This window comes from Tympanuchus pallidicinctus, unplaced genomic scaffold (genome assembly GCF_026119805.1).
Source record: "Tympanuchus pallidicinctus isolate F22 unplaced genomic scaffold, pur_lepc_1.0 scaffold3, whole genome shotgun sequence".
NCBI lineage: Eukaryota > Metazoa > Chordata > Aves > Galliformes > Phasianidae > Tympanuchus > Tympanuchus pallidicinctus.
Window position 1 is genome coordinate 50711631 of NW_026294747.1, and position 26587 is coordinate 50738217.

The 26587-nt window shown below is 41.2% G+C and overlaps 1 protein-coding gene and 1 long non-coding RNA gene across 2 annotated transcripts in view; one reads left to right on the plus strand and one right to left on the minus strand.

The window, feature by feature from the left end:
• LOC128085885 (uncharacterized) overlaps positions 1–1054 on the minus strand; it is a 98488-nt gene extending 97434 nt beyond the window's left edge. Inside the window, exon 1 of the long non-coding RNA XR_008209142.1 lies at positions 557–1054. This is a non-coding gene — a long non-coding RNA (uncharacterized LOC128085885). The remainder of the gene's footprint in view (positions 1–556) is intronic.
• A 160-nt stretch (positions 1055–1214) lies between these two features.
• ADSS1 (adenylosuccinate synthase 1) lies at positions 1215–26485 on the plus strand. Its single transcript, XM_052693858.1, has 13 exons — positions 1215–1471; positions 12653–12755; positions 13874–13936; positions 14296–14346; positions 14649–14715; positions 15829–15936; positions 16278–16359; positions 17151–17277; positions 18363–18517; positions 19491–19615; positions 21572–21669; positions 22175–22324; positions 23475–26485. Exons 1-13 carry the CDS (start codon positions 1283–1285, stop codon positions 23525–23527), a joined length of 1371 nt encoding a protein of 456 aa, XP_052549818.1. The 5' UTR covers positions 1215–1282; the 3' UTR covers positions 23528–26485.
• Positions 26486–26587: the final 102 nt, after the last annotated feature.

Genomic DNA, 26587 nt, shown 5'->3' on the forward strand with positions numbered 1-26587 from the left:
ATCTCCTCTTGTGTTTATCACCTTTGCTGATCAATGCCAGATGCTCAGCTGGAGCACAGTGTCACATCTTCCCTCCTTCCTTTTCCTTGAGAAAATATTGCAAAAGCCAGAAATGAAGTAGAGCAAATGTCTGCTCTGTCACCACGAATGCTTACGAAGTGCTGGAGGCTGCAATATATTCTCTCCACTTCTATACGTGCACTTACGTAAATTCACACACGCACATCTAAGCTGCATATGCACACACACACACAGAGCGCACATACGCATGTTTCAAATGGGTTACACATACTGTTGCCATTTTATTTTTCAGCACCTGATTGTCCCAGTCTTTTTTCCTCTTTAAACATATGGTCTACGCTGGTCTCACAGTGACGGCCCCGTGTTCTTTCAGGTCAGTGTGCGAGCGTGTGCGGTTGCATGTCACTACAAGTCTCAGGTGTCACAGGCTGCCAGCACAGGGCATGTGCCTGTCAGTGTCAACAGGCGTGGATATTTTAGGCGTGTGTCTCTGTCAAAGTGCAGCAGGCTGCATTTCTCAGGTCAGCATGTGTACCTGCGTATTGCAGCAGTCTGCGTGCCTGTCCTGCTGACAGCCTTGCGGTACGGGACACAGCTCCACGCTTCCACGCGCGCTGATCCCCCACCAGGCCAGGCTGCCCTCCTTCCTCCAGGAACGGGGCACCCTCACGTCTCAGCACGTTGCTCAGGCCTGTGCGTGCCTCCAAGTAACACAGCCCTGCGTGCCTCCGACCTCACGCAGCTCAGAGCGCTGCGTGCGCCTCACGGCGATAGCCACACGCTCTCGGGACTCCGGTGTCCCGAGATGTACCTCAGATGAGCGCGTCGTACCCCGGTGCCACAGCCCCACGTCTGGCCGACACACGGCGATCGCCGCACGCTCCCGTGGTGTGCCTCGCAGCCCCACGTGATCCCGGCCAAAGTCCGTCCGTCGGTGCCGCAGCCCCAGCTATGTGTGTGCGAGGGGCACGCAGGCACGCGTTCGGCAGAGCGGCGCGCCTCAGCGCTCGGTGCGTGCACGGGGAGGGACTCGGGAGACTGAGGAAGCGCGGGAGCGGCGGGCTGGCGGGGCCGGGGCTGGCGGGGCGGCCGGGCTCGCACGTCAGCGCGCCGCGCGGGGAGGGCGGGCGGCGGCGGCGCCGTTAAAGGCCGGAGGCGGCGGCGCGACGCGGGGAGCGCGCAGGGGCCGGGCTCGGCGGGGGGCGGGTGAGGCAGAGCGAGGCAGAGCGAGGCGACGGTCTGCGGCTACACTGCCTGCACCATGTCGGGCACCCGGGCGTCCAACGACCGCACCAGCCACCCCGGCGCCGGAGGCGGGCTGAAGCGGGCACGCAGCGAGCCGGGCGGTAACAAAGTGACGGTGGTGCTGGGGGCGCAGTGGGGGGACGAAGGCAAGGGGAAGGTGGTGGACCTGCTGGCCACCGAGTCGGACATCGTGTGCCGCTGCCAGGTGGGTGGCTGTGTCCGCCGCTGCCCCGTGCGCTCTTCACCCTTCGCTCCCCGCTGCTTTCCCCGCTCTCTCCTCTGTACGTTCTCCCGCGCCGCTCCACTCCGCTTCCCGCTGTTGCTTTGCTTCCTCGCCCGCTCCCGTTCCCCTTCCCGCTCTTTCCCCCCTCCCCGTTCCTTCTCCCTCGGCCTGCGGGGTGGGCAGCGCCGTGCCACTCTCTTTCCCCCCTCCCCGCCCCCACCTCCCTCCCCGGGCGGCGCATGAAAATGCCACTCGGAAAGAAAAAGCCCGGCTCTATAAATAAAAACAGCTGACCCTTCGCGATAAGCGACACAAGATCCCCCGGCGCCGGGAGTTGCCCGCGGGAGTGTCGGGTGGCGGTCGAGCTGCCCCCTCACGGCGCTGCCCCAGGTTCGGCGCTGGGGACCCGGGTTCGCGGCGCCTCTCGGTCCTTTCCGTTCAGCGTTTGGAAGCGCCGTGTCATGAGGCCGGTATTCCCGCCCCGTTGTTATCCTGGAGAATAGCGTTGTTTAACCGGTTCGGAGAGCTGCTGCGTACTGCAAGTCCGTGAGGGCTTTAGTGAGGCTTGTTTATGTGTATGCGTAACCACAGAATCATTGAGGTTGGAAAGACCACTAAGGTCATCTAGTCCAGCCAGCAGCCCTTGCCTGTTATTGCTCTGCACTGTGTCAGTCAGTGCCACATCTGCCCTTTTCTTGAACATCTCCAGGGACAGTGACTCCACCCCACCCCGGGCAGCCTGTGCCAATGCACTGCCAGTCTTCCTGAGATGTTTTCCCTGATATCCAACCTGAACCTCCCCTGGCAGAATTTAAGCCCATCACCTCTTGTCCCGTTGCTGTTACCTTGCAGCTGAGGCTAACCCCCACCTTGCTACAAACTCCTTTCAGGTTATGGTAGAGAATGACAAGATCTCTCCTGAGCCTCCTCCAGACTGAATAACCCCAGATCTCTCAGTTGCTCCCATAAGACTTGAGTTCCAGATCCTTTACAGCTTCATTGCCCTTCTTTGCACATGCTCCATAATGCAAAGAATCTTAAAACCTTAGTCTAGTCTTAATACAAGCCCAGTTAGACACTAAGGCAGTCACTAATAATTGCAATAACTTTTTAAAGGAATGCTTTCAAGTATTAATCATGAGCTGTGAGTGCTGCCCCATCCCTGGAGGTTCTCAAGGCCAAGTTGGATGGGGCTCTGGGCAGCCTGATTTGGTATGGGGCAACTAGCCCGCAACAGGGATTTGGTAGTGTGTGGGCTTTAAGGTCCCTTCTAAGCCATCTTGTGTTTCTAGCATATTGGATCAATAGAGCTACTAATGCTTGTAGCTATCACACTAAAGATTTTGGTAAATTGTGTGACTACATTCATAAACCAGCATCTTAGTTCAGTTCAGTTGCTATGTAGCATGAAACTTATTGTTTCAGAGTGCATTACATCTAGTGAGAAATTATGGATGAACTTGGGATCATCATCTCAGATTTGAGGATGTTTCTCCAATTAAGCATATTGTATAAATAAATATTGCCATGGGAGTTAAGCATTTTAAAAGTGGAGGAAGTATTTTGAGTGGGAACATGGAGCTCCCAAGGTCCTGAGTCACCTTGAGATATTTCCCTGCGAAATTTAGCTGATGAATGTGTATTAGGACAGAAGTAGTAGTCTTCTACATCTTTTTTTTTTCTTTCCTTTTTTTTTTTTCTGTTCTGTTTTCTTTTTAACTTGTTGCTGAGAATCTAAGCACAGGTCCCATAACTGCTTTGGGAAGGAAACAGAGTTCAGAAGCTAGACCTGAGGCAAAGCGTTTCCCATAGGCCAGTCATGTGTTTAGCATTATTACTGCAAGAAGTCATACAGGTTCCCTCTGGACAGTCTTCACTGTGATACCCCGAGGTTGCTTTCAAGACTTCTCTGTCCATCCAGGGAGCTGATGGATGCACAAGCATGGCCCCAGGTGCAGCTGCAGAACAGCTGGGAGAATGCAAGACTCAGTATGTGTGTGCCACAAGGGTTAGTGTGTTAGCAGCAGGCTGAGTGGCTTAGTATGCTGCAGGGCACGTCTAGATCTGCTTTCTGTTGCATGCTGATGAGACCTGGATGGACAGATGGATGGAAGGCAAGTGGATCCAGAAGGCCTCTGGACTCTTCTCGGAACAGTGTTTGCTGACACAAGTACACACACATGCATGAGATTTAACAGAACTGGCTTCAGAATTAGAGCTTGAGGGCAAATATGAAACACTTGAAGAGAAATTATGAGTAATTGTTTACTTTAGAGTAGCAAAAATTATACAACTCCTATAATAAACGTGCTTTTTTTACACATCTGACAACATAGAAGATTTTTTTTTTTAGTGTGCTGTTTTAATAATATTTGATGCTTTCGAAGTTGGTCATGCAAGTAGATAACTGCCTACTCTGACCCTTAAGATTTATTAAGGATATGCATGAGTCTGAGCATTTGAACAGCACTAATTACTATTCTCCCAGTGGGGTAATGGTAAGTGATTAACTTGCAGAAGTAATCAGTTTGAGAGAGATTTATTAGTGGCTTATACTGACATAAAAACACCTCAGCATTTGGACCAGAATCTTGATATTTCCCATCCCTCCTGGAAACTGAAGAGCCTTTCAATAGATTACTTAAATTAGACATGGTGAAGATCTTCTGAAGCCTTCAAGAGACTTCACAATGAAGTTTCTTCAGGAAATGTTTGTGTTTTAGAATTGGATGATTCACTGGGTTATTTCCTCATGTCCCGTCTGCTTCATGTTTTGAGACACTGATTTAAACAGTGTGGTTTAGTCCTCAGTGAAATGGCAGTGGCAAGATTAAAAAGCTAATAACTGGAGGGGGGAATGTTTGTCTTTTAAAGCACTGTCTCAATGGGGCAATTCTTCATTACGTACTATTTGATCTAACACTTTAAAAAAGCTTTTTTCCCTTCCTGAACAGAATTTAGATTCAGGGCCAAATGGGATTTGAAAGACCTTACTCGGAGTAGTATTTCCCTGACGGTTCTACCAAAGGAAGTATAATTTTCATCAAACTTTTCTCAAGTATTTTTAGCTCGTTGCTTTAATGAATAGTTTGTAGCTGGATTGCCATGCAGGAAATGATGTGGTTCCTGGGACACTGGAGGAAGGGCAGGTTAGGTGTATGGGAATAGGGAGTCAGTCCTTCACAGGCACAAGTGAAACTTGAAATGGTGCTAAATGAAGAAAATTCCGCATTAAAACGTCAGCATCTTTAGTTGTCCTGAGTTTTCAGAACGGGATTTTACTTGAATGGAAGATTATCAATGTGATCATGTTGAGTCAGCTCAGTGCTTAGACTGCCTACAGTCCAAGTATGAACAGATTTTGGTGCACAGCCTACTTCATTTTTAACATGCCTTTATATAGTGATTTCCCAGAGTGATGGAAGTTGGAAAGGAACCCCTTGGGATTCTACAGTCCAACCTCCCTTGCTCCAGGCAGAGCCAGCTGGAGCACCTTGCCCAAGGTCACATCAAGACAGGCTTTCTGTATCACCAGAGAAGACGACTCCATCACCTTTCTGGCAGCCTGTTCTGGTGCTCTGTTACCCTCACAGTGAGGAAGTTTTTCTCTCGTGCTGATGAAACTTCCTGTGCTCAGGTTTAGGCCCACTGCCAGATCACTACAGAAAGCAGTGTGACCCCATCCTGTTGATACCTTCTGTTCAGATTTTTGTACGTACTGATAAGATCCCCTCTCAGTCTTTTCCAGCCTGGGCAGGCCCAGATTTCTTCAGTGGCAGCTCTCAGCCCAGCCACGCAATGTCGGAAGCTTTTCATTGTGGCTGCCTCCAAGGCTAGAGCTTGTGGGCAGATATTCTATGGTGGTTTTTTTTTTCTGGTTGGGTAATTTCACAGAGCTGCTTTAAAACATGACCAGGCAAACAGTTGACTGTCACAGCTGCACAGCTACAGATCCAGAGGCATCACTCAAATTAGATCTGTTCCCCATAAAATCCTGCCTTGAACTACTCTGATAAGGTCAGAGTTAACTGAAGGCAGCTGGTCAGCCATGCAGTTGTAGCTGTTTCCTTAAGGAAGCTGAAATTATGCAAGGAACACTTGGAATAATAACTTTTCACTGAACGTATTTACTGCATGGGACTGTGTGGATATGAATGGAAAAGGAAATAGCATGCATTGTCATAAAAAGGCATGCAGTGTGTTATGTCTTTGCCAATAACAATAAAAGCTCATGAGATGCTTTCATTTTTATAACAAAGGTGTGTGCCAAGAATGTCTGAGTTCCCTCTGTAATGGAGAGTAAACAGTTTTGCCTTTTGTGGTGAAGTATTTATGTGCAATAAATAGTCTTACAGCAGAATGTCTAAAAGCACTGGGGCAGAGCACTCCATAAATAATTCTGTAAAAATCTTGAAGGGGAGGAAAGAGAGTGCAGTTTTCCAAAAGCTCAGTGTGGAAGATACAAAAAATGCCACTAGTAAATAGAGACCCATGATAATAATTGTGATCTGTAGTGGGTTTGGTCTCAGTTAATGAACAGGTAAGCAAAATAGTGGCAGTACAAATGCACACTTTTCCTTCATTTCATAGTGAAAACAGTAACAGTGAATCAGCAGCACAGTGTAGTCCAGGTGTTTTTAAGGTTTTTCAGTCATTTGGCACCAGATGTGTTCCAGTGCTGCCTATACCCAGACTGGCTGTGTCAGGCCTGTGACTTCTGCAGCTTCTGGAAGTCTGGAAACAATTTCCTCAGTGCTGTCTTCAGAGCAGGCATTAAAGAAGATGCACCAAATAGTAAAAATGTCATTGCCATAAGAAGAGCTGTTAGTATTGTGCTGAACTTCTCATATTAACGTGCTTCTAAATGTGTAGTCACTTCTTAAAACATTTCATGTGGTCCAACTCAGTATGCTTTTACAGTGAGTGTCTTCAATTTGAGAAGAGGATCATCGATCCTTTGAGACAGAGGTAACGAAAGGTAGAATCGATACTTCTACTAAAGAAGAACAGAGGCAGTTGAAACGTGGATAGAAGCCTTTTCTGCTAAGGTCACTTGTGGTCGAGCAGTTTGCAGCTAACCACATCTTTGTGCAGCAGGGAGAGCAAGTGACTGGTTTTCTCAGTGCAGTAAATGTGAAATAATGTTGAGAAGGGCTAAAGCAGTAAGGAAAGCCTAAGAAACTTTTGAGGTTGAGATCATTACAAAATCAAAGAAGAATGTAGGAAGGGGTGAAAGGATGTATCCAAGCAACATCTGTTGCCTATTTGTAAGTTTCCTTATTTTCTTGTTCTAGTGTTCTGGTGATGAATGTGAATACCGTGCGTGCGAGAAATGGCACTTTGAGGAACACAAAGGAATTACTGTGGGCAAATGGTCAAATAAAGAAAACCAAACATGACAGAAATGCCAGGCAATGAGTTTTTTTCAGTGGTTTATGTTTGTGACAGGAATGCTTCCTCTCTTTCTCTGTTGAGCTGCTGACAGAGGGCAAAACAGCCACATGCCCTGACTGTCCCCATTGATTCTGGGCTGCTGGAATGGTTTGCATCAGGGTTTAAATTAGGTCGGCTTTATGTGATGAATACGTGCGGTTGCATTGCTTGTTGTCTGCTTGTTTTTCTCTGTGTTTGTGTGCCTGTATTGTGTTGCTCTCCTTTTGGTGAGATGTAACTGTGATATTTAGCATAACTTCTTCATAGAGGATGAAGCAGCATGCAAAGACTTTAATCTCTTGATCATTCAGTGCTTAATGATCATCAGCAAAGGAATTGACCTTGGAGTCTTGAGTGTGACTGCAGAAGTGTTGTTTTTTATTTTGGTAATGTTTGTGAAGGTTGACGGTCCCGTTTACAGGCATGCATACATTTAAGTAAAGAAGTTCACCCTTCAGAGCTTGAAATCCTTTTGTAGCAAACTGTCATTTGTAAGTCACTTAATCCAAATTCTGTATTTCATTTTAATTACATTTGATTACCTGCTACACTATATCATTTTAGGATTTAGAACAACGTGATGACACGGCTATTTTAAACTAGCCGCTCCTCTGGGTAGCAGCGAGATCATCTCAGGACCACCAGGATTATAAATACTGATGAGAAGGTCAGGTTTAATGTTTCCCAATCTCTATAAGAAAGCTAGCTTAATTTCCAATCCCTTCATAAAACCTGATAAATTTATTATCCTCTACAAGCATTGAAGAAAGCAGCTGAAAATTAAGATGAAATGACATCTGTTCTGTTTCATTCCTTTTGTAAGTCACTAGCTGTCGCTAACTTGTTTACAGATATAAGCAAAGTCATGTTCATATTCTTGGATCGTGTTGCTTCCCTTGGGGACATGACTACACTTCTTCAAAAGAGAAAGCTAAAGATTGGCAGACGTGTCTAGATTGTGTTCCTTCATTTTAGGATTCTGCTAACAGGAGTGGGAATAATTTTTCCACTACTGTTTTCAGTCAGTATACCTTGAGTTAATCATTTTCGGTACAGGTTCTGCTGGAGTCCAGTTTGTGTTGCTGTAGTGGTGGTCTGCCATAGTAGTTTTGGTTTGTTTACATGGCTTTTGTGGTTTGACAGCAATTTCATTTCAGTTAGAACATATCTTAAGGTTAAGCATATCTAGTTTCTCTGCATTGACTGTTCTTCCAAGCAGAGTTGAGTTAGACTCTGGGTCTGGAAAACTGGGTTTTTCAGTTGCATTTTTCAGATACTTAGGAAGAGCAAGGTCTGTTCAGAAGTTGGGGGGAATTTTAATTAGTAATAAAGGAAAAATACTACGTTACTGCTGCAAAATAGGATACGAGCTTCAGCTTCAGATATTTATGTTAGAAATATTTCATATATATTTCTTCAGAAGGTCAGAAGTTTCGTTCAGAGCTTTCAGGGGTGTTTCTGTCTGTGGTCATACTAATGCCCTCCTTCAGGCTTTGGAAGGTCTGCTTCCAAGGGAATTGAGGAGTTTCTCAAGATCACTGCTGTAACTGGGAGGGTGGGGTTCTGTGCGTTTCTTTAATTTTAGGAGTCATCAAGGAGGGTCACAGGGCTGCTCTGTACAGCCTGGTTGTTACTTGACACTTTTTTTTGATGTCTTAGGGGAGAAGAGCAAGGCAGCCGTGGTTTGGCTGATGACTCTCAGTGTTAGGAAGGGAATACTTGCAACTCCAGCTCCTTGACACCACCTTAGTTTTAAAAACAGAGCCCTTGCTTTGTAGATCTAGTGTGAGTATACTTCTGATCATTCTCTAACCCAGCTCTTATTATTAATAATTGCATTTTGGTTTGTTTGTTTGTTTTTCTAAGAAAAAAGTTACAATCCACTTCTTGGAACTGAGTTGGAGATTATCAAGGTTGTACAGGCAGGTCTTGGTTTAAAAACAAAAACAAAAAGGAAGCCTTTTATTGTCAGTTTCATTGTATGATGAAAAGTGTTTGGCCTTCAGCTGCAGCTGTATGGCAGCAAATGTTGTAGCTCAGTGGTTGATGGAATCAGTAGGACTGGGACACTTACTTAGTGGTAGCCAGGAATCTCATCCACCTCCAGATGCAGACATCACAGGCTCTTGGTTTAAAATAGGCATTCCAATTCATGGATTATAAATTCATAGATTAGAATGCCAGAAGAGATCATTTTGTAATGCTGCCCAGCCACCAAGAACATGGTATTCCAATAGCAATCGCACCACTGCCAAAAGGAAAGGTAATGCAGTTTCTCTGCTTCTACCTGCTATTCCCATTTATATGCACAAATATCACACTAGGCATAGCAGCCAGTGGACTGGAACTGTTTTCAGGCACCTCCATCTGGTTTCTAGCATAGATATCTCCCATCCAAGACTTCTCTTGCACACTGGCCACCTGACAAGAGCAGGCAGAAATGCGTTTGAGCATCCATCCCTGTTCAAACATATTGTGAACCTAGGTGCAAGCAAAGAGTTCCTGCTGCAGATACTAAGCAGCCTCATAACTGCATGACTGTTCTGAATGGAAATTGTTTCCATCTTTGGATATTTCAGCTTTCCAGAAGTGAGGAGCCTTGAAATGGCTGAGCATTTTGGAAGGTGAATTTATGTCTTAATTTTTTTTAGTAAGTTCTTCTGAAAATGACAAAGACTGTGTGTTCTCTTCTGCTAATTTGTTCATAATAATTATTATTGTACCTTAAAGATATGATTTGTATCAGCATGTGATTGTTAACACTGGTGGGACGTAAAAGCTTCTTGATCTGTTGTATTGATGAAGTGGTTTTGTTCACATACTGTAGAGTAGTAATCAAAGTATGCCACTTCTATACAAGCATACAATATCACAAGTAGGTTGGCAATAAAAAGCTTGGAAAGGTATTTTTTGAATAAAACAATGTGGTGGGAAAAAAGAAAGATTATATATTTGTTAGCTCAAGTTCCTTTGGCTCCTGGTATTGGGACATCATGTACCTTCAGACTTTGATTATTAGAAGTCTGCCTAGCGTGGTTCCCGGTGCTCTTGAAAGAAGTATTACAGGTCTTTCCTTATCTTACATCAAAGTTTGTTTCCAGCTGGGAATGACAGGCATTTTAGGTTGCTGAGTTTAAACCTTCTGAATTTTAGAAGAAAAGAGGTAGAACTTGAAGTAGCATGAGGTAACAAAGCATTCCTTAGCAAAATGCAGTGAAGTGATGCATGTTTAATGCTGTTAATAAAACCTCAACTTAGAGAGTTATCAAAGGTAATAAAAATGGATTTGTTAAGCATGAAAGCAGTGCTTTCATAAGACTGAATACTAATTTTCCACTGCAGGCTGCAAACGACTTCAGTGAAAGTTATTTGTTCTCGGTACTTGCTTTGTATGTGGAGACCTTTAACACCTACCAAGTACTGTTAAAAATGAGCATTTACCAGCTCTGAAGTACAGCAGGCATGAAGAACATCAGCTGTGGCCACGCAGACAAATAGTGTTGATGAGTCTAGGCAGTGCTTGCAAAGGGAGCGTTTGTAACTGCTGTCATCGTTTGGCACGCTGAACACTTTGTAGTTCTCAAATCCCACTTCATTGCTGGTGTTTGTTGCTGTAATTGAAGGAAGTTTGAAGTGGATGCTAATGTTGCAGATGTTGCTGCCATCCCAGCTGCAGTCATAACTTTTTGAAGCTTCAGCAGCTCCCTGTGTGGCTCCCTCTTGGGAACAGAACTTTCCACACCAGGGTGGTTGAATGGGAATTCTCATGCTTCCCGCATTTTGGAAATTAATGTAAAGTTATTTCTGGCCATAGCATTGCTCACAGTGCAGATGATGTCAAAGTAAGACTGGTGTTTAACCTCTAAAAAGTTGTCACCTTAACGCTCCCATTTCTAGAGAAAGTTTTTCAGAATCGTGGCAGAAAGCAGATATGAACTGGAAAGGTGCTAACTGTGAAAGGTGTATAAAATTCCTGTGGGATTTTTGGGCAGTACAGTGATTCACAGCAGGGATTCTGTGAGCTGAGTCTAGATATTAAATGGAAGCTCTGTGCACAGGGCTGTTTGTACTGTGCCCAGTAGTTCTCTGGACTTCCAAACATGTTCATGTTCCAATGAAGCCTGAGTAAGCTTTCAAGCTCCCATTCATTAATAAAAAAGGGGGAAAAAAAGCTCATATAGGCCCTAGATTGACTCTCAGAACTTTGGTAACATTAGAAAGGGAGTAGGCGTCTTCAGTGTCTGAGCTATTAGACTACCAGCTTGTCAGAACATCTATGAAACTCAAGATGAGAAATGTGTGATTTACTAAGACAAAAGATAACAATTAGAAAGTGTCCCATCAGACTGGTTATGTTTTGCATGTTTGATCATATATATTGGACAATTCAATGCTCTGCTTCCACTTCACTTGTGTTTGTAGAAATGTATGAAGTTCAGCTGTAAAAAATATACTCAAGATACTCCTTTAAGAAAGGCAGGCCAGCGTGAACAGCATGCAAAAGCAGTTCAAGAGCAGTCAATTCTAGCTTTAGACCAGGAAAATGCTGTTTTTGAAGATATGTTGTGAAATTCTTCTATAATGTCTACTCAGGGGGCTAAAAGTGGCTTCAAAGATTTTGGCAATGACAGGATGCATCATATCTGCTGATATTTTTGTGCATCAGCAGGTTTTGTATATGCATGCTCTCACAGCTGATTGATAAAGGAGTTAAAATTAATGTGTGTTCTTAAGCACTTGCTGAAGAAAGACAGCACTTGGGCATCATTTGTTTAGGAAATTCTTGATAATCGTAGCAAAAATAAACACTATGCTTGTTAAAACTAGACCTTTAATAAGTCTTTGTTGTTTAATTCAGATCGATGCACGCTGTTGACTTACTCACCTCTTCCCAACTCTGAGTTGTCTCGTTGCCCTCCTTTGAAGCCTTTTGGGAAAAATCAGTTTCTTGAGAAACAAAACAAACTCTGCTCTCAGGTCTGCCAGATGATCACCGAAGTCAGGAATTGCAGCAGACTCTGTTGAGAGGTGGTGGTGTGAAGTGGGATGATGATCATCCTTTGACCAGGATACTGCGTGAAGCTGCAAAGATGTTCCTAACGTTACAGCAGCGTCTGCTTTGTGGGTGGGGAAGGAGTGCTTCCACTCAAGGCCAGGTTGGATGGGGCCCTGGGCAGCCTGGTCTGGTATTAAAAGTGGAGGTTGGTGGTCCTGCATGTGGCAGGGAGGTTGGAGATTCGTGATCCTCGAGGTCCCTTCCAACCCTGGCCATCCTGTGATTGTGTGAAGAGGAAATACTGGAGTTGTAGCCTTAACCACATAGCACTGGCTGAATACAGGTTGTGCCCCAGTATTGTGGATTTGCATTCTGGTATATCAGAGTCAGAACCCTATGGGTACATGTTAAGTTCAGTTTTGTTCCCAGAAAGTTTCAGGTTTCTTTTTCTTGCTATCACTTACATTCACTCTTGCTGTGACCCACTTCTGCCTTGACTCCATCCATGGTGTAATTCTACTTTCCAAACCTACACAGAGCTGCTGACATCTCACGTTGGTCCTGTCGGAGCCATTTTGCACAATACCACAGTAGTTCAAGTCACTGTAAGATGGATAAAATTATGACCATTCATGCAAATTAAAAAAAAAAAAAAGATGATAACATCACATTATTTGCTGAGAATTTAGAGTGAAGATATAAGGCAGTTAACCCTTTGTTTCTTTCTGTTTCAGGGTGGCAACAACGCAGGTCATACTGTGGTTGTCGACGGGAAAGAATATGATTTCCACCTGTTCCCTAGTGGCATTATTAATCCAAAGGCAATTTCTTTTATCGGTAAGACCAATTTGGAGCTTGTTTTAACAAGCAGTGCTACTCGGCAGGTAGCTGCAACCATCGTTTATAGTAACAAGAGAAGAAAAGCATATGTGACTGTTAGAAATTCATTTTAGCTTCAGCTGTTTGACTTCTTGCTTTCATTATAAACTCAAACTGCATAAGCTGATGCTGTATTTCACCGTAATGATATTCGATGCAAATAACATCATTAAAAGCTTACTTACTGGGCATTAAACTCTTATTTAAGTGATAGGCTTAAGTTGAAACTTTGCACTTATCCAAAATTATAGCTCTTTCTGAAAGAAAAACTGCATGCAATATGTGCAAGAAATGAGTGCATTCTAGTGAGTCACAGATCTGTAATTTCAGTTTTGCTGCATTTGATAATTCCTGAATGCATGTTTGAAATGCAAGAAACTTCTTGGTTTTCACTAAATAGGGTGTATTATCTTGCTTTCCAACTTATTCTCTTGTCAAACAGTAAAGAGTTTAACTGAGTTATCCTAAATTTAGGCAGAGAGAGACTGTTGCAGATATTTCCGATGTTCCCAAGAAGGAAGCAGCAGCTGTTTCCAACCCACTAAATCATTAATCCACATCTCATCAGTAATGTTCTGTACTGCTTGTGGATTTTGAACTGTAGCTCAATAACAGGGAGAAGGCACTGCTAATGTATTACGGTGCCAGTGTCAGCTGAGTTTAAGATAAATTCGTGAAGGCTGAAGAAAATGTACATGCTGTCACACAGACTTGTCGTATTGTAAGGCAACAGACTCCTTTGAGCTTTCACCCGAGAACAATTGAGACTAAATTCCTGGTGCAAAGTCCACCACAAACAAAGGAAAGAATCTGCTGAACTCAGCTGACTTTGCAGCAGCCCATATGCTCACATCTGCAGTAAGCAAGTAGTTTTGTCTGATTGTAGCAGACTTACAGCTGCTTATCCAGAGTGGAGATTTATCCCCAAAAAATCTCAAGATCGCATGGTGAGAAGTGTGAGAAACCTTGTCTTCCTTTTTAAATAAAATTTCAGACAGCGAGAGTTTACATGCTTCACACCCTGAGAATGAATATTGTATTACTTGCTTTAAAACAAACTGTTTATCTTCCTGAAGGTAATGGAGTGGTTATACATTTACCAGGCCTGTTTGAAGAAGCTGAAAAGAATGAAAAGAAAGGTTTGTATCATTTCTTTATACTAGCAGCTAGTACAAAGGGATTTGTGAGCCTTGGCTTATTCAGTGCAGTAACCTTCTGAATTTTGAGTAATGGAAGGGACAGTATTAAAAATGTTGAACTGTGTTGTAGCCTTAAGGCAGATTTTTCAAAAGCAATTTTTTCACGGGGCCTCATGGATTTTTATGCCCTTTGAAACTGCATCGGCTAGAAAATGAAATCCGTACTGAAGTGAGAAAGGTGACAATAGCATGTAGGGAAAACATGTGAAAAAGAACAGAAACTCAAATCTCAAAGTGTGACCAATCAGAGCAGCTGGAATCCTCCTTTTTAAACTACATTTTTATTTTTTTTTGAACAGGTTTAAAAGAGTGGGAGAAAAGACTGATCATATCAGATAGAGCACATATAGGTAAGTGGTATTTGAAGGGTGGAGAAGACTCAAATCAGTGCTTAACTTGTAGTGCTGAACTACTTATCGCTCTACAGTGCGATCATGTATTTGATCTAATATTTCTTTTCTGTGTTGTGTACCTGCAACAGGATTTGTATCTGCTAAAGAATGATGCTTTACATGTTTTCGTGGTGTTAAAGCAGTACTAGCTCTCTTTTCACACATGAGGCTCTTAAGCTAATAACAAACACACTTGTCTGTGACTTAAAGAATGCTTTCCTCCTTTGGTCTGTCATTATGTCTTTGGTTTTCCACTGCAGTGTTTGACTTTCACCAGGCAGTAGATGGGCTCCAAGAAGTGCAACGTCAGGCCCAAGAAGGAAAAAAGTAAGTCTTTAGCATTTTCATTTCAATAATAATTATGCAAATTTGAACAACTATCATGATGTTGGGAAACAGAAGTGCAATATATCAGTAAGGAGTCTTGCTGATTTGATAGTTCTATGACTGTTCTGCTCCTATTTGTTTTAGTGTACAAATGATGCTAAATTGGGGTATTACCAGGGATGTGAATTCTTTGTAATTCTATTTTCCAGCTCTCTGCAGCACATAAAGGCACTTTGAAATTCCTCACAAATCCTTAAATCTTATTTGTGTTGAAGTGATGCTTCCATTGTTCCTACATACCAGACTAGTAAGGATTTTTTGACTTGAGTTAGAAGTGTTGACAGGATTAGGTTACATGCTGATCACTGTTTATTGTATATTCAGTTAAACTTCATGGGAATAATAGTCTCTATTTTAATTTTAATAGTGCACAGTAACACAGTATGTAGTTATTCATTCTTCATGATTCTGTTTCTAGAAAAAACAAGGGTTTATATGAACACGTTATTATTCTGTCAGCTAGTCTCCTATTAATCTTCATAGACAGAGATCCCAATAACAGTTTTCCTAAAACACACATGGAAAGTAGGCATGCAGGTAGGAAAGCAGCTCCATTTTTATCCAAGGTAAATGCTCCAGCAGGAGTTCTTTAGCTGTAGTTTTGTTCAGACTCAGCTACTGGTTTCAAAGCCATAGGAGACCAGTTTGATACCTCACCAAACTGGTTGTTTACAACCATGGGCAGTGGTTCAGCTATGAAAATGTGAAAAATACATTTGTTTTCTTTTGTTTTCAGTAAGTATGACAAGAAAGTAGAGTAACCATCATTTCTATGTAAAATATGTACATACACACATACTCCTACTCAACTTGTTTCAGTCAGATCCAAGGCTTAATACTTCACTGCATACTGTGAATATTACCAATATTATGCAAGTCCACTGAAGCATGAAATCTGCTGTATACTTATTATTAGGGAACATTAAACCTTTTTTTTCTTGTCTCAGAGCTCCTGCTCAGCATGTAGCATAGCAGAGAGCTGTAACAAACTACTTAGCATGAGGGATGTTTTGGCATATGTTAATAGACATCTGGGGGGCTCTTTTCAATTAGTATTGGCACGACGAAGAAAGGGATTGGACCAACGTACTCTTCCAAAGCTGCACGAACAGGCCTTCGAATTTGTGACCTCCTTTCTGACTTTGATGAATTTTCTTCAAGGTACAACTAGTTTCATTTCTAAATATTATGTTAAAGAGTGATGTGTTTTGGCTGGCAGGTTTATTTTTAAGGAGATGTTTTTCAAAACGTGTCTGGTCTGAATTTTGTATGTAAATTATTCAGGAGAAGAAAACTGGAAAGAATGCATTTGTATTTCCTTTACTTTTCTGTCGTTTAAAATGCAACAGGAAATGTTCCTGTAGAGATATTAAAGTTCTGTGTATTTTCTTTACATAGCTGTCAGTGTATGCAATATCTAGTATAACATCACCTCTTGCCAAAGGTTCTCAGTAGCAGTAACTCAGAGTGTTCTTCATAGATATGATTTAAATATTTTACAGATTTAAAAATCTGGCACAACAATACAAGTCAATGTTTCCAACACTGGAAATAGACATAGAGGGACAACTGAAAAAGCTAAAGGTAAGGAAGTACTCTGATTTGCAATTGAATATTCTTGTGAGCATTAAATGCATTCTGTAATTGATACAATTATTTTTCTCATTAAAAAAAATTACTTTGCTGTGTTAAAGCAGTCAAGAGACTTCAGAGTGAGTCAGTTAACAGTGTGATTCAAGCCAGACCTAGGCTGCTTCAATTCTTACTGAGGAAATGCTTGTGGAAGCTGTGTTTCAAGATCCAGGTTTCACTCATAAAAGACGTTTTTCTAATAAATTCCAAAGATCCCCTGGTAAAACATCTTTGAATAGGGAAGAAAAGATGACACAGGAAAAAATCTCGATTGTTTCCCAAGTCCTGCCTGGTACTTGTTCAGGGCAAACATCCTACTTTTAAAGATACCTCCTTATTGTTCATGAGAAGTGTTCTGGTTTGTTTTCTTTTGTTTGTTTTCCCTCTGGAGCTTGCACTGTTTCTAAGTCTCAGTCTCATCTATACGTTCCTCAGCATGTCTGCACTATAGGCCGTCAATAAAATGAGGTAGGTGTGCATCATCTCTGTGAATAGGAATGCTGCAGAAAATACAGCATTCCAATGCCCTAACAACTTGTGCACTCTTATTAGCAGTTCAGTGTATTAATTTGTTTGTAAATATGAGCTAATCGTGTCTTTTTCAGATAAAATGCATCTAGGGAAGCTGGTGCACTAGGGTTTATCTGTATCTGTATGTTTTGCTCTTCAAAAGTGATCACCATTCTTCTTCTAGCAATTCAGCTATTGTTTGGGAAGGCTGATGTTTACACTCACATTTGCAGGGTTATGCTGAAAAAATAAGACCCATGGTTCGAGATGGTGTATATTTTATGTATGAAGCTCTTCATGGCTCCCCAAAGAAGATTCTTGTTGAAGGAGCCAATGCAGCATTACTTGATATTGACTTTGGTATGTTGGATTGTGAACTTGAGTGAAGTCCTAAGAGATTCATTTTATTTTGATTTGTATTTATAATTGCTGGACAAAGAATAGGAAAATAATAACTAATAATAAACTGAGGTTTATTCCTGTGGGGCTGAAATTTCAGTCCTAGGTATTCTTTTGTTACTCTTGCATGTTTGTGCACCTTGCCAAACAAACCAGGCAGACATTGTGGTGCTGCTGAGAGTATTTCCTCTGCAGTGGAGAGAGGATTAAACCGGTGCAGATAACTTATAAGCTTAACTTCTTCAGTTGATCTCTACTCTGCTTTATTACCAAAAGTCTAATTAAACCACTTAACTCTCCATGAAGATGAAACAAAGAAGGAGAGGTGTTGCAATCCAGTCACAGTGTAGCCATCATGAGTAATCTCTGCAGGTTTAGAAAATATTCAGCAGATACTCAGAGCTGCCTGTGTAAGGCACTGAAATGTCACACTGTGACCTTTATGTGAGACTCTGTGGATGCTGCAGAAATACTTTATGTGATACATAGGACAATGAAAAAAGCTTTACACAACGACAGGCATCCTTTAATAGAGCAAGTGCCTGATGGAAGTAATACTGAGATGCTTTTAAATTTCTCCCCTGCGAGCAGTCCTCAGTGAAAGTTACAAAAGATGAATGCAGGGAAACTTGCACGTTGGAAACAGGTCATGCATACTTGATAAAGCAGGACGTTTTCTTATTTGGCTCTGTGAAATTGTTGATCAGTAACTGTGTGCTTATACAAAATGCTGAGATAAATTGGGTGCATAAGCAGAAAGGACCATTCGTTTGATGGGAGTGGGAGTTAACTATGGAGCTTTAGAAATCTGAATGTGTATAATTAACTATAGGAGGAAGCAACTTGGGGAAGAACTACTGAATTTGTTCTTCTGAAGGCAAAAAGGGGGCAAGCAGTAAAGAGAACTTACCCTCTTCAACTGCTGCTGCAGTTCAGCTTTAGAGCCAAGCATACAGAGGAAAGCTTCCTTTCAACTAAGAGAGAAAGTCATTCTTTGGTTTTTGTCATTGCTGAAACAGAGCTGTGCTGTTTTGTTTCTCTGACAGGCACGTACCCTTTTGTGACTTCATCAAACTGCACTGTAGGCGGTGTGTGCACGGGACTTGGTGTTCCTCCCCAGCACGTTGGTGATGTGTATGGTGTTGTGAAGGCATATACTACCCGGGTGGGAATCGGAGCCTTCCCCACTGAGCAGATTAACGTAGGTTTACTATTACAAAATGCAGTATACGTGGTTGCCAAGAAATAAGTTTGAGGGATGAGGATATACTACAAATAAATAAGCACTGTAACAGAACTAGGGTGTTGCACTCATGAAGACAGAGGAGTTACATGATAAATTTCAGTCATTTTTCTTCAGAGGAAAGGAACACAGGTGTGATGCTGATAAGTTACCGTGATGGCTCTGCTGTAATGAATGATGTCAAAAACAAATTTCATCATTTTTTGTGATCTAGGGTTTTTCAGTGGCAAGAATGTGCTGTATAGAAGCTGTTGGTGCATCTCAAGGAGTTTAAATTACAAGATACAACTGTCATGCTTAGCAGCCTATGTTCCATATGAGTTATTGAAAAATTTTGGTGTGTGCGTCAGCTGGTCTGCACGAATGGATCAGAAAAAGAGGAGGAGAGCTTTCAGTTCTTTTGAAACTGTTTTCTGGTTTCTTGATAATGAAAATATTGTCCAGTAAGTTCGGCATATCGATAATGAGCTATGCACACAGCATTCTCCAGGTCAGTGATCTGAATTTGATTTAAAGCTGTTTTCACTAAAATCTCTAATGGCTGCCAATGAATTGATGATGTCCTCTAGTTTTATGGATCACAAGAGTAAAGCTTTAGCTTCACTTTTTTCAACCAAAAAAACCAATAAACGTTGCCAGTATCAAAGGGAACAGTTGGCAAACTCATACTGTGGTAGGACATAGGAGGCCTGAGCACAGACAAGACATTCGTTATCCTAGACATCACGCAAGCGTTGGTCTGCCCCAGACATGTACAGTAGATGCCAAAAGACCAGATGAAGAAATGAAAAGCAAACTCTTAGAAGAAAAGATAGGCATATTTATGAAGCATTTTGCAAATGCTGGTGACTGAGATGTAAGAATCCTGTGCATGAGGGGCTTCACTCTCCAACTAAGTCACGTTTGAAGTATTCCTTCTGTCTTATTTTAGGAAATTGGAGATCTTTTACAGTCCCGTGGCCACGAGTGGGGAGTAACTACAGGCAGAAAGAGGCGCTGTGGCTGGTTAGATCTTGTCATTTTGAAATATGCTCATATGATCAACGGATTCACTGCGTAAGCATCACAGATTTTGCGCTACATTTGGAAGTGATTATTTTGTGCTTCGCAGAATAAATATGTAGGTAACATTAATATAAGTCAGTAAAGTGTTACATTTAAAGCAATTAATTCACAGTGGGCAACTGAAAATTTTATACAGGGATTGACAGTGGGCAACTAAAAGTGGTCTTCATGCTGATAATAAACTTACCTTGTTAGACTTTTTTCAGTGATTTTACACCATCGTAAAAGTGATTTTTTTTTCTTCATAACTGTTTTCCCTTCATTTACATCAGATGACCGGTGTAGTTTGGATCAGTGCATCAGTTTTCACACAAACACTGATTGTTTTGGTGTTCTTGATCCAGTGCTTTCCAGCTGTCTTAGCTAGAAGCCAGTGGTTTGGGGCTTTAACTGGCTTTAGTGGATCAGACTTGGATGAGCACTTCTCCACATACGATTCTGTAAGAGGAATAAATGGGGTCACACAAAGTGTACAGCAACTGGTGCAGCTCAGACAGGTTCATTTATCTAGAAAAATATATGACTATATTGCATTATAAATGCTGCTTTTATTTCAATTGGGAGTGAATTACATGTTTGGTTAATGAGTTGTTTTATAATTGAAAACGTACTTCAACATTTTAAAGGAACTAGTCAAGATTGTAAAGCCATTAGCCTGGTTTGTCTAATGCTGTAACACTGGTAACTGTAAAAGAAGCCAGTAACTTAAAATTACAGTCCATATTTCCAGAAAGCTGCAAAAGTTTCATAACAGTTGTGTTCATATGAGGCGTAGATTTTGCATTCAGGTGTACTCTTTGCATTCAGGCACATTATTCAGGTATACAGACACGTGACTGTGGGTATTTTGATATCTTAGAAACCAAGAATTAACTGGTATTGTTTATGCCAGTAGTGCTAGAATGGAACAATATCCAGAATGATCTCTGTTCATTAATCTATCAGAAGGGTTTTTAAAATACTTTGTTTGCTTGGTTTTATATTTTGCTTTCTCTTAAAACAGCTCTCATTAATGTGGAAATATTTGTTAGGAGAGCATTATATTTCCTTCCATTTCAGTTCTATGCAGTTGCTACATTTCTATCGACAAAACTGTCATCTCTGGTAACTCTGACAGTTAGTACATGGGGGAGATATAAACTGAAACAAAGCTGAAGGACTGGCTTTGTTTCGTCTTTCCCAAAAGGTGGTCATGCAATCATTGCATTCATCATAGACTTTTTGAGCACAGACAGCATGGACTGTATGAGCATATACCTGGCCAATTCCTTACCTGCTCACGAACTTATCGATCAAAGTCTGGCATATTACATCTGGAGAATGGGACTAGTTTTAAAATGCAGCTTAATTCTGATTAGCGATTGCTTTATTTTTTCTTGAGGTTCCTTTTTTGTTTGTCATTGTGTTAATTCAAAAGATGGAAAAGATTCAGTAAACTGATGACACTGATAGCGCAGCAAGCGTGCTGAATGTCAGACTGAGATCTTCCCTGCTGTACTGTATAAACCAGAGTATTTGTGTGAAATCTGTTTGAAATGGTAAACAAAGTTGTCTTGTAGTTGTTGTAAATAAGGAGGAATAAGAGAATTGTTAGTGGTGATGTGAAGTGGCATTCCAACATACTCCAACTAAATGCAGTTAGTTTTGCTTTGTGTTGTCAGTTTGCATTTTAATGCACTGAACTGAACGCTGTGCACCTGTATGAGCAGCCAAGCATTTGGAAATGTGTCCTAGTAACTCAGTCACGTATTCATCCCAGAGGCATGAATTCAATTAACAGTGTTCATAGTTTAATACGTTTGTGTATTTCTGCTACTGAATTGCTTGAGTTGGATCTCTGAATAGAGAACTAGTGGAAAAAAAACCTAGCATAAAAGGTGAAAGAGATTGAAGAGGAGAATGGTAAAGATCAATGTGTGTGACTCTGACCAATGTTGTTCTCTGCAGCTTGGCATTAACAAAGCTGGATATTCTGGATGTCCTTGATGAGATTAAAATTGGTGTTGCTTACAAATTGGGTGGAAAAAGAATTCCATATTTTCCAGGTATGTTATTTGGTGCATATTTTCGTTTTTTGCATGTGTTGGGAAAGACTCTGTTTTGTTTTTGTTGCTTTTTTGTTGTTTTCTTTTTTTTTTTTTTTTTTTAAATCAGGCTTAATTTCTTTTTTACTGGATCTTGTGTAGGAGTTATACTGTGTGCACATCTGAACCCAAAAATGGAACTACTATAAACTTCAAATAATTTCAATTCTAAAAAATACAGGATGTAGTTTTCTGGCAACATAAAGCACATTCGAAAGTTTTGACAAGGAAACTGAATTACTGGATCCTTGAATCAGAAGTTATCTTCCTAAATAACATAGATAAATCTCAATTAAGAATAAACTAATTATCCCATTGGTAGACATACTGTGGGTGTCTACTTTTCACATTTTTTTTTCCTCTTCCATCAGATTTTTAACAAAAATTCTTGGTCAGCAACCATAGGTGTGCTCTTTTAGGGTGGAACAGGTAAATTCAACTGTGATTAAAAATTGTTCTCCCACAGCGAATCAGGAGATACTGCAGAAGGTGGAAGTAGAGTATGAAACGATGCCTGGGTGGAAGACTGACACAACGGGTGCACGAAAATGGGAGGACCTTCCAGCCAAGGCCCAGAATTACATTCGATGTGTGGAAAACCATGTTGGAGTGCCAGGTAAATCTTAGGCAGATGCAGCTGTGGCAATGCGACAATACACAGAAGAAGTTACATAGAAGTGCTCACTTCTTTGGCCAAGAATTGGCCTTATTTGGGCAGGAGATGATGGAAGCATCTGTGGTTGGGCTGGTGATGGTAAACAACACTTTGCCAAGAAGCTGCAAGAAGTTGTATTCTGCACCATGCCTCCCCTAGCTAATCTCTTCTTTTCACTTCCTGCACTGCATCTCTGGATACATGGCTATTGAAACCAATTCTTCCACTTAGGAAACTGAAAATCTTAATCTCTGATCAATCTCTGAAGGTTAATCAATCCACTTTTCTTCGGATGAATTGCTGGAGATCTCGAGATGCCAGGGGTCAGGTGTGGCATGAGCACTAGAAGGGAATTTCTGCCACAGCAAACTTGAAAGGCTACCATGTGGGCTGTTGTTTTCCATAAAGCTCATCAAAGGTCACCTCTGAGGGTGTAAGCTCTGTGCAACTGTGGCAATACCAGTGTTTGTCATAGATTAGAAAGTGTCTTATAGGAAAGCCTGAAGCTCAGTGCATGGTGATGGGCACAGATCTGGTGATGGGATATATGAGCAGAGCTCCCCGTTTTATTTCTCCGGCTGTCAGTGTGAAGGCATGCAGCCTTGGTGGAGCCAATGGCTCAAGGAGGCACACCTCATGATTTCTGTAGTATCCATGCAGTAAAAAGTGAACGGTTGTGATGTAGTATTTAGGGTGGCTGCTCCCACTGGATAGTGGGAGTTCTTAATTGCAGCCTTGTATTTAACAGCACTATAGTGTGTGCACATTGTTCTCTCCTGATCTCCTTTACAATCTGACAGAGCTTTTGCTTTCTGTAGGGGTTTATCTAGACGTCCTATTACTGAAGTTAATGAGTGTCAAACCTACAGTAAAAGTGCCTGACCTTCTGTTAGGTATTCCATTGGCAGTGCTTTGTGTTTATGACACAGTTCTGTGCTTTCAGACTTCAGCGTATTGCGCTGTGGTGTGGTAATACAGCAGGAGTAAAGTGATTTTGGATAGCAAAACTTCCTAGCAGTGCATTTCAGCACACAGTTGGCTGATTTGCACTGAAGCACAATAAAACACTGCAATTTACTAATTTTTCTAATACTTTTTTTTTCTTCCCTAGTCAAATGGGTCGGAGTTGGAAAATCAAGAGAGTCAATGATCCAGCTGTTTTAAGCAAAGGAAGAAGTTCAGTGATCTGAAGCACAATTCAGTGTTTGCTTGTTCCTTACTGTTTCCTCTTTAAATGGAGATGCTATTTAAAACCAACATGTTCTTCTAGGAATTGAATACAAACAAAATACCTATCCTGTATTGTAACATTTTATTTATCTTACGTGTCTCGCTAATTTCAGTGTAAAATCTGTTTGGTGGCCATCATCAGAAAGAAAAAATCAAAACAGTGCATAACAAAATGAGGAAAAGATCAGATCCATATATTTTTTTAAATTTGAGACATCACTATTTGAAAGTATTTTATGTCAGAATAGAGTTATTTCTTCTTGATGAAACTGGTATTAAGATTTTTCCAGTAATTACTGGGTGATTTTAGAGTTGCGAAGATTGAATTTTTTTCTTCCACTTCAAGTGTTAAAATAGATCTATGGGTTGGCAGCAATAAGTCATATACAGTGTTCTTGGAGTGGTAGGATTATGCAGATTTTCAGTTTGTGAAACACAGTAAAGTTAGGTATTTCTGACTGTGCAAAGCAAACACAATTATCTATAATTTTGATATAACTATTTTTTATAGCCCACTGAAATGAATGGAGAGAAGCTAAAATATTTTTTTAACACAGAGCTTATTCTAGTCACTGAAATAACATCTGCAGAGGGGCCAAACTGGAGAAAGTTGTCTAATAACTCTTTTAAATATCCCATGTACAAACAGGCAATCCTTGAAGAGACTGTCAGGCGTGCAGTCTTTGTTTTAAGCAGTAGGGAAGGAGTGAATGACGGTGGAAGAGGGTCCTAGGGGTGCAGAACTTGTAAGGAGGGTGCAGCCAAAACAACGTGCAGTGGTTTAGTGAACCTGAGACGTTTCTTCCTGCTCATGCAGTGATTGTGATTTCCAGAGTTTTACTGTAAATGTCTGTTGAGGAACTTGGGACTTGCAGCTCTGTGTGGCACACTTGCTTCTGCAGCTCCCATGTTTCCCAGAATAAATCAATGCATGACTTAACGATGACTGCTGTGGTATTTACACCCCTCGCACATTTTGACCTTCCTCAGCAAAATGTAATACCTAATTATAGAAGGGGATGACATGTGGCAGCCAGGCTTGTGACATGTAGAAGCCATGGAGAGGTCCCCAGAACCTTCAAGAATACACTTGGATTTCTTTGTGGGTCTTCTAACTTTTAGTAGTTAAGCAGCAGGAGCTCTCAAAAAAGGCCTAGAGGAAGAATATACTAGAAGCCAACTTATTCCATAACTGAAATCTTCAGAATAGATGTTTCTTTTCTACGTATGTCTCAGAGAGCTCTAACAATATTTTTGTATCATTCCCATAGGCTGTGGAAAAATGGCATCGCAACCTCAGTAGTGCCATTGGGCAAAGTGTGAAAATACCCCTTTTCTGAGATAATAACTCAAAGGATACAGAAGGGTAACATTCTTTGCCTAAGAGAATTCATGGCCCAAAGCTGTGAATCCTGAATTCAGACAGAACTCCTCTGTTAGTCTTTGGCAAGTCATTTAATTTCCCTGTTTTGCATACTGTTTTGCAGTCTGTAAAATGTCACATGGTAAAACTTCCTCACCTGTTTTACAGCGTTGTGGGGAGCACTGTGGCTCAAATCTGCAGTCCTAATGCTAACATAGATGAGGCAGCTCTACCCTTCGTACTGATGAGAGTTAAAATGAAAAAGATTTCTGACCTTATTTAATGTTTATGAAGCACTTCTGGCAGGTGCTTGCTAAGTGCTAATTAGTACAGGCACTGTGAAATGTACCTCGTTTATATGAGGCAATTTAAGCGTAAAGGTTTTTGGAGATACAGCAATAGTTCCATTTTCACGTAGCTTCACCATGTGACATTTGCCTACTGGATTAACCTGACATATTCCTTTTCTTGGCCCCACTTTCATGGGTGCATTTGTGTTGGGGATGGCCACTGTATTCAAGCTTTAGTTAATATATAGACCGAGTCCACAATGACTGCAAGCCACTCTGTTTACTGAATAACTGGATTAAATGATCAACTCTGAATGATGTAAATGGCATATTGAAAATGAGGATTTATAGCTTAATTTTCACAGGATTACTGTCTCTTGTTCACCTAATCTTTTATTTTCCACTAAGTATTTTTTTCCATTAAGTGTCAGATCCACATTGCTTGTATTTGCTTTCAAGGATTCATTGAAAACCCAGCGATGTTGTCAATGGACTTGATACTGTAGGCAATAAAGTAATAACTGTGCATTTCATTTCACAGCATGGATTTTCTAAAATGAAATCTGTTAAATTTTACTTGTGTTGTGGTTAAGCATGAATGCATTCAGTTTTTTATCACAAAGCTATTTAACTTACTGAGTGACGTAATGGTTGGTAAGAACATTTAAATGTAAATTTGCATTCAGTTTAGCTGTTTCCCATTATTTTATGGATTGTATTGTTTGAAATTTGATTTTATTAACAGTCACTGTGATAAATTTGGTCTCTTCTTCCTTCCCAGCCAAGTGCAATAATAATGAGTGGAATTGGTTGATGCGTCATCCCCTATGGTGTCCTGATGGAAGGCTAAGGGTAAATGTCTGCCAAAGCAACATAATTTATTGTAAAAACTACAGCATGGTTTTTAAAAGGTAGCAATTACTGATTCACTCATGCACATTAATGTGTTTGACATAGGTACTCACACTTCTCCTTGATAACATGGCCTTCATAGTCAGATGTGTGTGACTTAATACATGCGGTATAGGATTTTGAAGCTTTTGTAATTTTTAATTTGACTGTATCTGGTCTTACAGTTCTGGCATGATGCACTTTATGAAAGGAAAGAAAACCAAGCATTTCCGTAGTAACGTGCGATCTATGCTCACATCTTTCCCTCTGTGCAGATATTTCAAGTGAATTTTGGATCCACACCTGTTATTTTGTCCTGAAAAACACATTAAAATGAATTTAAAGTAACAGTGCTTGCTCCCTGTTTCTCTCTCTTTGTCTTAGCAAAATGCACTTCGTAGAAAACCTTTCTTACTGTTACACGGATTTGAAAAACTGTCAGTATTACTG

What these genes read in the sequence shown, in the direction of transcription:
- ADSS1 (XM_052693858.1), top strand. Translation starts at nt 1,283, where the DNA reads ATGTCGGGCACCCGGGCGTCCAACGACCGCACCAGCCACCCCGGCGCC. An exon ending in AAAGGCAATTTCTTTTATCG is followed by an intron (nt 12,756 to 13,873) that starts GTAAGACCAATT and finishes ATCTTCCTGAAG; the next exon opens with GTAATGGAGTGGTTATACAT. An exon ending in ATCAGATAGAGCACATATAG is followed by an intron (nt 14,347 to 14,648) that starts GTAAGTGGTATT and finishes TTTCCACTGCAG; the next exon opens with TGTTTGACTTTCACCAGGCA.